We start from the raw sequence: 15,086 nt of genomic DNA, 5'->3' as shown, positions 1-15,086 counted from the left end.
ATATTAGCCAACTCAAAATCAAAACTACATTTTATTAATGACTTTTAGGCATGACAATCTAAATAATTATACTAAAAGTTGGTCGCAACTGCGTGAAAACTGTCTAAAGAAATATCTTGACACAAAATGAACAGTCATCAGATGTGATGTTCAGATCATCCTTCAAACAGAAGTGGAGAGAATGGTAAGCGATCATAAGCATTCAGCATCTTTATCTCGCGGAGACAAGAGTTCATTTTATGACCATTAATTTTGCCAGTTCCTCGGGTGTTTTATCAGCGACGAAGCTCTGTCGCGCGTCTCATTAATCAAAAGCATTTGTTTACAACGAAGGGAATTTGATTTGATTAAAATAATTCGCAATATCCTTGATAAATATCACCCTCGGTCTTCGTTTGATCTTCCTTCAAATTAATGGTGGAGGATTCAATCACGCAAACGTTACCGCCGCGATATTTGACGTTTTCTAATGTTTGCCAATAAAATTAATTCATAAAAATAAATCGACACGCCTACATACTCTTCGCCATTTAATATAAAATCAGACATATATTTATGAATTATATATGTTACACAGGTATGTTCGACTTCCTTTTAGGGTAACATATCTCTAAAAGCAAAACGGAAACATTATAAGATCACTTTGTTGCCCATCTGTCCGTCTGTCAAGACCATTTATCTCGAGATCGAAGTCAGTTAAAGCACAGAAAAATCAAGCTTCTAATTCAATAAGATCAAAGAATATGAGGATTTATGCATCGTTTTTGCTGCATTTGTAGGTCTACACATGTGAAATTTGGCACCAAGTGAGAACTTAGGTATAATATAAATTAAAAGAACAAATTGGAAAAGTAAAAATGTATAACTATTTCGTAGAAAAAAAAAATCATTACAAACTTATATTTGTAGTACATTTAATACAAAATAAGTGCATATGCACGAAAAAATTAAGTTTGTCAACTTTTATGAGCTGTAATTCGCGTTGACCCACAATCCTGAAATTGTTACGCAAACCTCAGTGGGCGCGTCCGACTCGCACTTAACCGGTTTTTTTAAAGAACATGTAAGAATAGAATTAAAACGTGCAAAATATTATTAAAAAAAACACTTTACAGGCAGCGTTTACAATTTTATGTAAAAAAAAATAAAGAATCTGAGAAAGAGTGCTGAGATTACGCGACATTTACTTTTTTCAGTCAAGTGGTTTCTTTATATGAGTTGATTGTTTAAAATCTAGAATTAAGGGTGAACAAACACCGGTATCTTTCCGTAGCAAGGGGCACGATGAATAACGATCGACGTCAGAGCGATGTGTGCAGCGTATGCCCCCGGCTCACCCGGCTCACCCGGCTCTCCCGGCTCTCCCGGCTCTCCCGGCTTAACCCGCCGTACGCCGATTAATCGCAGCTAATTCGATCCGAAACGGAATTAAACCGGACGAATGCATAGATCCCAACGATTTGTTGACTGTTAATTGAGTCGTTTGATTTACAGCGATTGAGTCAGACACGTTTTTTTGCATTTCCATCAAAATTTTATTAAATGCTATTTTTACTATAGGTTTAAATGAAAATTGCTACTACTACTATTGTTACTATTATAATATAAGAGAAAGAGCTGTTGTAATATTTTCGTGATTCTTGTCTTATACAATTATGTTTGCCCCTCCTGTCCAAAATTATTATAATTAAGTAATTATTATTTAATATAGAAATTAGTAATTATAAAATCGTCTAATAATTACGAATGATTGCACTCGAAGGATGCAAAACAAACAGTACCTACAAATTATATTAAATCAGAGATAATCCTGTCAATTAATTGGACTTAGGATGGAGAACCGGTCGGCGCCTGCGCGGACTAAGCGAGCCGAGCGAAGAAACCAAGGACCTCGATATTAATAAACACCGCTGCTTGTTATAAATGTCAATATCGGAATTATAGCATGTACATCACGTTCGTGTTTTATTTATATGCCAATCGTATACCATCGCTAATATTTTTATATAACTTTATTGTTCATATTTATCATTGAAATCTAAATTTATTGTGGTATTTTTTCATGTAGCAAAGAGCCTAGTGTTAAGACACTCCGCTGCCTACTTTCCGCGAAATTCTGGGGGCATTGCATGTTGAGTTTAATATTTTATTACCTTACCTACATTTTATTACCTTTTGCTACCTACCTTACTTTTATTTAAAGTAAACAATGAGAACTCTCAAAAATACATATTATCATAAACATGTAATATTAATAATAATTTAATATTCTAAGCTAAGTAACAATAATAGAGTTCGTAAACTAGATAGAGCCCTAAACCTATATTATGGTGACTGACGAAACCTTATCGAGTAGGTATTCGTAAGTGGCCTTCGTTTGGATCGTCGAAATATTTCTCATTTCCTATTTTATATTTGGCAAGTAAATCTACAAAAAAGTATATAAAAATGTATTTATTATATATGTCTATATTTAAATTAATAAAACGTATGCATAAGTAAATAAATATCCAAAAATTACAGAGTAATTTCTTTAAAAACAGCCTTAATCCAACCCGTGGCGGGCGATAGGCTGACAGTGACACATCGGTACAAGGCGCGCTGTCCGACTGTAATTCTACCCAGCACGGGCAGCGCGGGCCGTGGATACGTTTTATTTTCAAATCTAGAGGATTAATTAGTAGAATGTAGGAGTACCCTAAAATTGTACATCTACATGGGTGAGAGTATAAATTAAATATAAAAGAGACAATTAACAATTATTTATTTTTATAATTAAACTAGTGCTCCGCTCTTGGATTATGATTATTTTGTTATTTCCGGTTAATATAAAGTATCTTTATGAAGATGTCATACATAGAAACTTTACTATTGAATAACTCTGGTAGTTTTAGAGATTTAAGCGCAGGTTTACGATGGTGGAAAGAAATTACACTCTAAAGATTTTATACACAACATTTTAGAGACAAGCTGTGTTTTTTTTATTTACCATTCAAATAATTAAGTAATAAATTAGTGAAAAATAATATATAAATTGAAACTATTCATGTTTCAATACAATAATAAAGGAATAATGATTTATACGGTAAAATCCATTAGATTGTTGACTTGAATTCGATACGCTTAACAGCACTTGAAAATGAAGTCAAAACCGCGAATATCGTTCGATCCCCGATCAATCACCATCCATTAAACATGAAAAGAAAAGCATTTCCCCTAACCGTTGGCCCTCAAATCGGCCCAATTTACATGAGAGGCGCATTTTCCTCGCATCGAGATTAGCCCAGGATGAGTTTGATGAATTGTTCGCGGCCCGCACACCGACGCGGACCTACGCTCGCCGGACCACTGGTCATTTGTTAAAAATACACACGTACAGACGATATAGAAACCTAATTGTCTCCTCTTATTTCACACTCGTCCATTTCGCCTAATGTGATCCAGTTGTATTTTTTATTATTTCGATGAATTACTACGTTAAAAAATGACTCATAATCAAAAAGAACGTAAAAGAAACAAATTAAATAAGTTAATTAATGAAAAACGAGATTAAATTAAATAAGATAATTAATGATTTCTATTATTCCATCAAAACTGATTCCTGCCTTACCTCTCGAGATGTTTTACGATGTCCTCGTAAGCTGCTCTACAATTCTCCCAAATACCAGATCTGTAGACAAAGAAAAAATAAAATAAGAAAACTGAAGAAATAATAAAGAAGACGAAATATGAAAGAAATAAAATGAAAACATTCATGATTAAAAAATAATTACGGGAATGGCAGCGTGATAACAAAAATTTTAATTTTTTTTTTCATAAAGAAGTTCGTTTCAATCTCAATTTAACAAGACCTCTACAGACAAAACTTGCAACAAATTGTTTTTAAGTGTTTAAAATAAAAGTTATTGAATGAAAAAAGGGTTTAAATGTAAAAGGAATAATTACGAACATTCAATATTAAATGTTCCGTTAGGCTGGAGGGGTCGAACAAATTAATTATGTTTTTAAAACAATCGCTTATATTTGTGTCGTAGCAACTCATGCGTGATCGTCGAAATTGTTTCTCAATTACTTTAGCACTTTGTTTTCATTAAACTTTTCTTGGGAGGGAATACTTCTTACAATAGTTAAAGGGTTTTGTTGAAGCTTAATTGGTTTCCATCTAAGACTGAAGCGCACTTCGTCCTTGCAATTTAATATTTTAGTATATTAACCTTTAACTATGGACGTGACTTTTTTATAACATACATATGGACGTCGGGTCTGTCAGACCAGTGTATTTATTGGTCATATTCCGACTGTTTTTTAAAGGAAGAAAACAATTTTATGTTTTAGTTTATATGAATAGCCTCAAATCAAACAAAATCAATATAAATAAAATCGCTTTTTATTAAAATTTACGCATCACAACGATTTAAGTAACTTAAAGTCACAATTTCAGTCTTTGGCCACATGGGATGACTCTTAAGAAAATAATACTATAAAAAAAAGACAGATAATAAAATAAATATTTTTTTAACAAAATATAAAGTCTAACAAATAAAAAAAATAAAGAAATGACATCTTATGTTATAAAATAAAAATTTTGACAACACCTCAAGATAGGGTATTATTGAACATCGATACACAATGGCTTTCAACATTGTAGGCAAACAGGACGATTGCAGTCAACATAAGTATGTGTTGTGTTTCTATATATCTTTTGGGGGCAAAGTGTACATGTTTTTCAAGATCCCAAAACTATTTTTTTAGCTTCATGTTCAAAAAATGATAGATCAGATCGCGAAACGCGAGTCAAAGTCATTCTCAATTCTTAGAGTAGTTTAGTATACAAAACGCGTCTTTTTATTTGATAAAGTGCTATTTTCTTTATAAAATGTCGTCGTCCAATTCTTTTGTTTTATGTTGATTATAAAGTACCGATATTTTTGTCCCTGACGTGCTAGGTCGATCATTTTTTTCCATTTTATCATAAAAACTAAAAAAATTGAATCTTTTTTAGGTAAATAATATTTATATTACTAAAATATATAACAAACAATGCCAAATAATATATGATATAAAACAATAAAAACATTTGAATACAAATAATACAATTAAAATATTAAAGTATATTTTGTAATATTATAAAAATATATGGCGTTTTGAAATCATTCATGTATGGGAAACATGGACGTCGGGTCTGACAGACCCAGGCCCCGTTTAGAAAGTTAAATACTCACGTGTTTTGAACCCAGAGACACAACCACTGCTATCTACATTCATTTTGTCATTAATACGAAAGGTACTGAGAGACTCAGTGGCGGAGGTCACCGAGAAGTGGCCGATTTGTAGAATTCGCAGAACTGTCTGGTCTGTCAGACCCGACGTCCATACTTAAAGGTTAAGTATGCTTCAAATGTTTTCCTACTATTTTAAGACATGCCTTGAAGGGGTCTAACTACCTCTTGAACAATAATAAGTATTCGTGTATAAAAAATGTAACGCAATCACAGTATGGATTACTTGTCGTATATAAGGCACCGTAATACGTTTGTAGGTTATCGTACTGTCGTCGTATCATATGGGTGGCAGTAAGACAGTGGGGTAAGCCCGGGTAAGTGCGGGTGAGTGCGGGTGAGCGCGGGTAAGACAAGTCAAGTGAGCACTGCGGGTCTTCGGGCGGAAGTGAGGGCACTCAGTGTTTGTACTTTTCTTATTGGATTAACTGAGTCATTTAACCTGTATCACTTTTGACCCGCTTACAGGCTTCTTTCTCATTTACTTATGTATATAAGCTCATTATCAACTAATTAGTAAATATTGTTTTAACACGTCCATTTGGGAAGTGATTTTTAGTTGTGTTTATTCTTATTAAGTATTTCGGTATTTATTTTATATCTTAGCAGTAGGTCTGTATCTAGGTGTCTGATCATAAACGTGATGATTATGAGTCGAAACTTAGAGAATGATTGTTTCAATTGTTTCCATTTTTCCAATCTGGTCTTTAAATTAGAGAGTAACTTAACATAATAATACTTTACACCAATTTACCAATTTATTCTTAAAGAAGAACATTTTGCGTTAAAGCGTTAAATTAATTTAACTGTATTTCAATATTCAGAGAAAAAACCAATATGTCACTTATGTATAGACATTGATATAAAAAGAGATAAATAGAATGTTTTCCTTATATTGTTATGATTATTAATAGGATAAAATAACGTGAGCAATGTGAATTTTATTTACTCCATTGTAAAGTACAAATTTAGATGATACGCCTGTCTTTTGCTTTTCAATCATGAAACTGAAATAGACCAAATGACTGCAATATACAAAAGCTTCCTATGAGATTCGTGTAGATAAAATGGTGAACTGAATTAATACCAGCTCACGCCGTGTTTGGGAAGCCACAGTTTTACGCAACCGATATCCGCTGTAAGCTTGCATTATAATAATTTATTTGTTTATTAATATTTCATTTTACTAGTGTCTATAATAAATTACGTTTTTATATTTTTTGACACTATCATGTTTGCATTGTAATGATAATAATAATTACTTTCATATATTTTTTGTAACAATTATTATCAACATTATAATTATGAAATAATAAGAAATAAGCGAAAATTTAAATACAAATTACGTACATATACAATAAATATTGTGCTTACCTCGCCAGTGCCTCCATATTGTGCATCGGTTGACCTTTGATGATGGAGCCATCAGGTCTGGGTACGCCGTGGTGAGGCATGCCGGGTGACATCAGCGCGTGCTGGTGCATGAAGCCCATGGGGCCTAGGTGTGTTGGTGGTGCGTTATATCCATTCGCCAATAACGGTGACTTGTCCATGCGAGCCATTTCTGTGAACAGAATATCTAATTAGAATTAGTGTTGGAGTCAAGTCAGTGAAATATCTTATGGGAAATAATAGGTGTTCATCAATAAATACATTTAACGATTTTGCAACAAAGTTCATCGTATTACAATATTGTAATATTAATTAAAATTCACAGAAAAGTAAACTGTATAAAGTATAATAAAAGTTTAAGTACTTTCGTACAGGTTAGCTAAAGCTATTCCATTCTATTTTTATGACAAAAACTGACAATAAAATATAATAGAGCATAATATTATCGAAAACAGTGCCCTCGGTTAAGTAATCAGTAAACGTTTTAATTTTAAGTCTTGTTAATAAACATTTAATTTAATATTTTATCTATGATAATGAAATTTAATTGTTAATGGTTTTTTTCTATCTGTGGTACCTATAATATAAAGCATCGCACTTAAGTGTAATCACGGACATGCCCAGGTAAAATTCAATTAATACCCGGTATTATCATTTAATTACTGGTCCCAATAATCGAATCGCCCGTAAAACGGTGTATCAACAATAATAAAATGAGCAATGAATTTCGAGACTATTGTTTTCTGGGTACCACAAACAACCCGTGCAAACATAGGGGGTGTAAGGCAAATATTCTTAAAACAACCCCCTATGGGGGTGTTTTAGGTGCCGGGTGGTCTTTGGATGTCCACGTCCCCCCGGAGGTCACCAAACGGTCTAGGGTGTCGGAAACAATTAACAAGGTGTCGAATTAAACACGAATTAACGTTTGGACCGTTAAGGAAAACACCCTTTTATATTGTACGCTCTACAAAGCATTTTAGGATTGCTGAGTATTTAATATGTTTCCCTTTGTTATACGATTAGGGAACAGGTACATCTAAAAGATGAGCATTGTTCTACAAATCACGGTATTTTCATTATATTAAATCAACATTGGATTTCGCTATAGCAAATTTGTTTCTGGTTACACACATATCCTACTACGTAAGTTCTAATTGTATTTGAAAGGATATTTTAATAACAAAGATTATTTTATAGATATCGCAAGATGTAATTGATAATCTCACCATACCATAATGTCGTAAAGGGGAAGAAAATTTTAATTAATGAATAAATTCTAATAAATACATAATCAATCTTAGTTTGTAATTTCAATCAAGTCATCCTTTCAATATTGATTCCTATAATATTTTACTCAGCTTCTTTAATTTGTATTGCGCACTATCGGGGGAGCGTTATTAATATTTAAATTAAATAAGAAACTGTTGATCATAAGTAAGTTATCATAAGAAAATGTTAAATCTTATTATTTCTGACCGATTAGTAAAAGATAAAATTTTCTAAAGCTTAGAAGAATTTATTACTAGTGTGACCAGTATTTTGTTGATTCTTCTATTTTCTATCAATAAAAGCAAAGAGGCCGTCGTGGCGCAGCGGCACAAGGGTGTGACTATAACGCGAAGGTTGTGGGTTCTATTCCCACTCGAGGAAGTGAAATATTTATTTGCGTTTATATTTTCATTTCTTCGCTCTGGTGTCGAGGCAAAGCGCGGCGTTGAGTTCTGCAACTCAACACCTTATGCCTCCAGAATTTGGTAGAAAATGGGGAACGGAGTTTCTTAACACTGGGTTCTCTATGTCTACCCTGCCGTGTGCATGAAGCTGATGTATTTTTTTAGAAGCAAAGAGAAAATTGTGATTATCTATTTTCCGATTTAAATCCACTACTATAACTTACTGTTGGGCAACTCCCAATTGACCATAGCAAGTTCAAATACGTATATAAAATAATTCTTCAATATTATTGGTACCTACCGACTCAAAACTGTCTAGATATTTTAAACTCCAATTCAAGGATTATACAAAGTTACAAACAAACAAACATTATGACCAATGGACCCTGAATTAATTGGGCGGGTGTATTTACTTAGTTAACCGTTGTTATCTTGTCGGCCATACACGGCGTTTAATGTATTTGTTGCTTTGTACTTAAAGTTAGCTGTTTTGTTTATATTGAAAAAACAATGTAATATCAGTTGGCTTATAACTACTTCATTTATATTTTTTGTATAATTATATTAATTAGGTATAATTAAATTATTTGTTAGGCGGTTCAAATATACGAAGTAAAAAAAAAAATATTCTATGCGTGTAGAAGTAACAAGTGTCTCTCTAAGAAATGCGAGCTTTACTTTGTCCTCTATACATCGAGGGACTCGAAATTGGACTCAAATCGAGGAGTGAGAACGTAATATAACTTTCTGGTCGAATTCGATACATTACGTGTAGAACGGCGGAACCAAACGCCACGCACAATAATTGTTTACCCTAAAAAATAATCTTTTTTGTATATTAATGAAAAGTTCGATCTCAGTCACAAATAACACCAACTGAGTACCAAAAATTATATTCATAAATCCCTAAAGTATAAGAGCTTGACCAGTGTAACCACGCCGGTCAACCGCACTTACTAATTAACTAAATACGTGTTAAATCTGTAATAACCTGCGGTTACCACAACCCTTCTACATTCTCTCTTTCCTTCTCATGTACGATTATATGATTGTCTCTTTTTAATTAGAACTGTTAAGTAACCACTAAGTAGATGCGGCCTCGCTGTGTTTAATATATTGCAATTAATAATTTGTATATTATTTATTTATATTTTTCTTTATAAATTGTTAAAAGTAGTATTTAACATTATTTTCATGCCTTAATTGTGTAGCAAACATAATTTAGATATAAAAATAATATACCGATATTACCTATATTGTTTTTAATCAGCATTCTAAGATTTAATTTTACTTTCTTTTATCATAATATATAACTAGCCGACGCGCGCAGCTTCGCTTGCGTATTTAGGGGGAATTCTAATAACCCATGAAACATGTGTTCAATGAAATACTTTTAAAAATCTAAATTTCAAATTTTATAAAAATCGGTGGCGATTTAAGAATTTTTCCATACAAACTTTCAACCCCTTATTTGCACCCTTAGGAGGAGAATTCTAGAAAACAATGAAACACGTATTCAATTAAATACTTTTAAAAATCTAAATTTCAAATTTTATAGAAATCGGTGCCGATTTAATTTTTTTTCCATACAAACTTTCAACCACTATTTCGCCCCTTTAGGGTTGAAATTTTTCAAAATCCCTTCTTAGTGAATGTCCAGATTACGAAAGTAAACAGCTGTCCAAATTTCATGTTTCTACCATTAGCGGTTACGGCTGTGCGTGCGTCTTACCTCAGTCAGTGAGGACAAGTCCTTTTATATATATAGATTATTATATATATAGATTATTAAATCAAAAGACATTATGTTCTTATCAGCTTCACGCTGTACTCCACAAATGGCAATGTAGGCAGAAGGAACATAGTGCTAAGACACTTTGTTTCACATTTTCCGCCGAATTTTTACGAGACATTGTTGTTTTGAATGTCGAAACTCAACGCCGGGCTTTGCCTTGGTGACAGAGTGAAGCAATGGAAATATTGATAATTGATCGAACCCATAACTGTCGCGTTAGAGTCACACCATTGTGCCCCTCCGCCACGACGACCTTATTATTTTCTTATAATAGACTTTATTTACCAATATAATTTTGAAAATGAAAACAAAAGTTGATTTATCGATATTGATTTACAAATTGAACTATGAAATTAGGGATAACCTACATAATTGTATAGGATATCTAATCATAAAAATCTAAGTTAGAATTTAAAAGTGTCTCTATAAAAAAATAACCCTAAAGCTCTAACAGACATCACGTCCTAACCAGCAAACTGCCCATCGATTATCATTATAACTATTATTAAGCGAATCCACTGAACAGCCATTTAAAGAAATGAAACGTCGATTGTAAACCGCTATTAGGAATATCGATTTTCATCGATTTATTGATCGCAGACCGACTGTCCTCGGCGAATGGTCGTATCAAATTACCTGCCATTATTTAGAATTAGAAACGATAGAGTCGAAACCCCAATTATATCACTTATGTGTTTAAAGGAGGTTGGGAAAAGATTATCATGACTAAAAACTTTTAAGACTTTTTATACAAAGAATGATCGTCTATTGAATGCGACAGTCTGACATGTTTATTTTAATATATATATACATATACGGATAGAAGTATGAAATATAGAGTTAATTATTAATTCAACAAATTATTTGAGCTATGAAAAGTGGTCAATTATTTGATCCAGTAACAAGCAAGGAATTTTAACATTCGCAAGTCCGAGGATAAAGGCTCAGGCATAATAACCATTGAGGTTTATTGCAGACGGATTACAAAATGACTAAACGAGTAACGCAAATGATTGGCCATAAAGCGGAAAGATTGAGCGGACTAACTGACAATGTATGGGGAGAACTATTCTATTAACTGATATACAGGCCTATAGATTTTAAAATTTTGATATCGACTTAATAATTAATATCGTTTAAGTACTTACACTTATGTTTGAGTAAATAAAAATTGTTTAAAAAGTTCCTTTTATTTCAAATATCAAAATACATTATCACAAGAATTCCACATTTTATAGGATAATAATTTAAATTGGAATCGTTAACATTACAGAAATGGCGTATAAATCATAAGAAAGGAATAAATTAAAAATCGCATTAACCTCCACATAATAAACACAAAGGTTGTAAATGCATTACAATGTATGCAAGTACTCCGAGTTTATAATCGCCTGCTACTAACTATGTAGGGAACTAGTCTAAGAATAATGATGTAAAGAAACGAAATAAATGTTCTTCACTATTTTTAGGAGTACCTAGTAAGTAATAAAAAAAAAACTAATATAGCTCCATAATTTCCATTAATAAATTTAAGGTGCAAAAACCACTTGTTCAAAACTTCTCTGAGGCGATATAACGGAATCCAACAAATCTTGGTGGAACGACAGAATAAAGAAAGCCCAAAATGATACAAAACAAGGCGAATTAAAAGTAAATTACAGGCGGCCGGCAATCGTGGCGTTTACAATAAACACATAATTGTACGGTCAGTGCACCAATGGCATATACGATTGGGCAAAATAATTGTCTTCAATTTGAAGGATAAATCGCAGCTTGTCGCTTTGGAAACAGTGATTTTAATATGCATTATTTTAAAATAATTGCTATTATTATGTCTGTAATATATCATTATATGGTAGGTATGTATACGAGTACAAAGATCATAATTTATATATTAAATGCTACCTCTGAGCTATATTTTTATTAAGCTATAATCAAAATATATATTATATTTAGAAAATCAATTCTAAGAGGTAAAAACGCTGCTCAGATGTAAGTATATGTATAACACTAAACGTATAAAGCCGTGTCCATAATAGAGACAAGCTATAATCGTCAACACAAGTCACGTGCGAAGTACAATCAATAACAGCAATACACAATCGCCGGCAAAATGTCAGTCAATAACTTGAGTCAACAAGACGGATCAGACGATGCTGCCACACTTAAATTATCACACGCCCACGAATTTTCTAATAAATCTATTAATTTCAATAGCATAATCCAATCTTTATTTCCTAAAATGAAATTTACATTATTGTTTGACTATTAATATAATCGAATCTGTCCAAAAAATATTTTTAAAATATTACCTAAGGATCAATTTTGTATAAAATCTGGGAATTTTCTTGTTACTAGCAACACTGGCAGACTTATGTGTTCGCCATAAACTCTTTCATTTGGCTCGGACGAGCCTTATGAACAATAAAACGTTGAGGGCTGGAGATTTGGACTGTAATAAAATATTTGCCCTAGCACACGCTAATCCACGTCCCTTACTTACAAAGGCAATCTAAGAAGTTATAGGCACAAATAAAGCGATGTCTTGTTTTTATATAAAAGAAGGAAATATTACACTAGAGATGAAATTTCAATTATAGGGTAAGTAAAAAAAGTAATAACTAACAAGAATTTCTAGTCTAAATAAATATAAAGAAAACAAGTAACTATGATTTGTAAATACATGCGTAAAAAACTTGATTAACATCTTTAACGTTGTAAAAAGTTTTTACTTAAGCTTACGATTGTTGAATTGTCAGAATGTGTTTAAGTGATGTATACACTATGTTATATTATTTCTTCTTTTTTAAATAGATACTACCTTATTACTTGTAAAAGTCGATCATTTTAGTTAACCCCTATGATTACTTAATAATTCCTACGATATACGAATAATATAACCTAAATAGCATTTTAACGAAATTCAGAACGACTTATATGAGGCAAATAAAACTTCTCCCTCCGATGTGCGAAAGAGGGTCAGAGTTAATTACTCGTAAATTGACCGGGATACAGTTTTATCCGGTGTAAATAAATAGGCTGGGATTAGTATGTGTCATACTTGTTATTTATGTACGTCAAATTTTGACATTCGATCTTTAAATACTTCCATAAGAAAATAGGTACATGTTTTAATTATAATTTTAATCATTTCAACATTGTAAAACAAATATTTAATAGTTATTTTTGCAGCGTCACGCTGTATCCTGCATGGAGCAGGGTAGGCAGAGGGAGCCTAGTGTTAAGACACTCCGTTCCCCATTTTCCGCCAAATTCCGGAGGCATTGCGTATTAAGTGGCGGAACATAACGCCGCGCTTTGCTTCGACACCAAAGCGAAGAAATAAAAATATAAAATATTTCATTTACTCCAATGGGAATCAAACCCACAACCTATCGCGTTCACAATCAAACATTTATGTCAATAAAAACACAGTATCAGCATTGTTGCGAATGTATCTTAATATAATAGTTGTAACAATTAGGTAATCATTACAAAAAAATGATTTAGAAAACTGTTACTCGAGTTTGAATCACACCGACCTAGAACTTGTTGGGAGCTACTCATCCGTAAACCTTTAGAAAAGAAGCTACGCCATTGTTACATAAGTATAGAAGATACCAAATCGACGAATATTTTATTAATATTAAAGCACAAAGGAGGGATTATCTTTTTGGTTAATAACAGCTGTTGCTACTGAAATATAAAATGATACATGTTTTTTACGTTTCATTTTGATTTTATGTAATTTGCTCGCACAATACAATGTTGTAATTGGCTCATGTGGAGTTTTGTGAAGGGCAAAATAGATTTAATAATAACAAATATTTTATAGTGTGTTATTGTGGAGTACATATGTTTTTTATCTTGGCACAGATGGCTGAACACCTCTTAAGCTTTTTCCTCTGTCATCTAAGCTTTCATATAGGAAGCCCCTCCAGAAAGAGTTCACACCATAGTGCCAGTCACGGTTCGTTCTCGATCCAATCTCAGTCTGTTTAAAATATTCTTCTATGAGAAGTTAGAACATTCTTACTATCATTCCGTTCAGTTTCGGTCCATTCACGCATTTAAGAATGTTTCTCATACAAACACATCAGATCGGACAGAAAACGAACCGTCACCAGCCTAGTGTGAATTCTTCCTTCATTTGTAAGTGACAAACCAGTATAACCAATGCTGCTAAAAAGTTTTTGAAAGTTGGTAAAATTATTTCCTACTATTAAAATAGAAGTAGTACCAACTTAATATATTATATTAATCATTTTTGATTATCAAATTTATTGTTGATATCTCTAGACAGCCGGTTAGCCAGTTACTGTTTTGAATGAAATCGGCGCTGCCATTACTGTCGACGAACGCTTACAAACGACGGAACATAACCTATAATTTTAAGTCAATCGCTGTCGATATACCTATATAAGTATTAATTATATGGTCAATAATTCGTTTTGTTAAAGACATCATGCATTTGGATATTTATATATTCTGACAGAAGACATGTTAAAATTATTTTTCACCGTATTTTTTTTTAATTAGAGCAAGCTAACATCCTCAGCTTAGCTTAGCCCTCGTTGTCAAATGAAAGTAATTGTTCCTAACATTAGGTTCCCAGGTTCCCGCGACATGTTAGATACAGCGTGTTAATACAAGATACAACAAAAAGTTGCTGAGATTATCACGTATAACCAAATTGCATTTTAGTTCAACATAAATATATGAATAATTTATATTTCGATATCAATATTGTTGTGTATTTAATAAGAACATAATTGAAATATTAAAATACCGCCGGCGCCGACATTCAGAGTACGCCGGTACAGTTAATTAAAAGAAATTCCGTCGTTATGCTTTTTCTTTGCAAAAAACGAAACGAATGTGCCATGATGAGTGCGAGGTGCGAGGTGTGAGTAATGTCGTAAGTGGAAAACAGCATTTTAATTG

General features: G+C 32.5%; 1 protein-coding gene across 13 annotated transcripts in view; it reads right to left on the bottom strand.

The window, feature by feature from the left end:
• dac (dachshund family transcription factor) overlaps nucleotides 1-15,086 on the bottom strand; it is a 120,461-nt gene that overhangs the window by 54,029 nt on the left and 51,346 nt on the right. For 7 of the 13 annotated variants that reach the window (XM_085202863.1, XM_085202864.1, XM_085202865.1 and 4 more), the window contains 2 exons: nucleotides 6,654-6,858; nucleotides 3,611-3,670 (listed from right to left, as the gene is read on the bottom strand). In XM_085202863.1, coding sequence (XP_085058989.1) covers nucleotides 3,611-3,670; nucleotides 6,654-6,858 — 265 coding nt within the window. The remainder of the gene's footprint in view (nucleotides 1-3,610; nucleotides 3,671-6,653; nucleotides 6,859-15,086) is intronic. The other 6 variants (XM_085202867.1, XM_085202869.1, XM_085202870.1 and 3 more) reach the window with 1 other exon arrangement.

Source organism: Heliconius melpomene, chromosome 19 (assembly GCF_056956725.1).
Source record: "Heliconius melpomene rosina isolate 202511_hmr_F chromosome 19, ASM5695672v1, whole genome shotgun sequence".
NCBI lineage: Eukaryota > Metazoa > Arthropoda > Insecta > Lepidoptera > Nymphalidae > Heliconius > Heliconius melpomene.
Note: the sequence above shows the minus strand (reverse complement) of the source record. Positions and strands in the feature narration are given on the sequence as shown.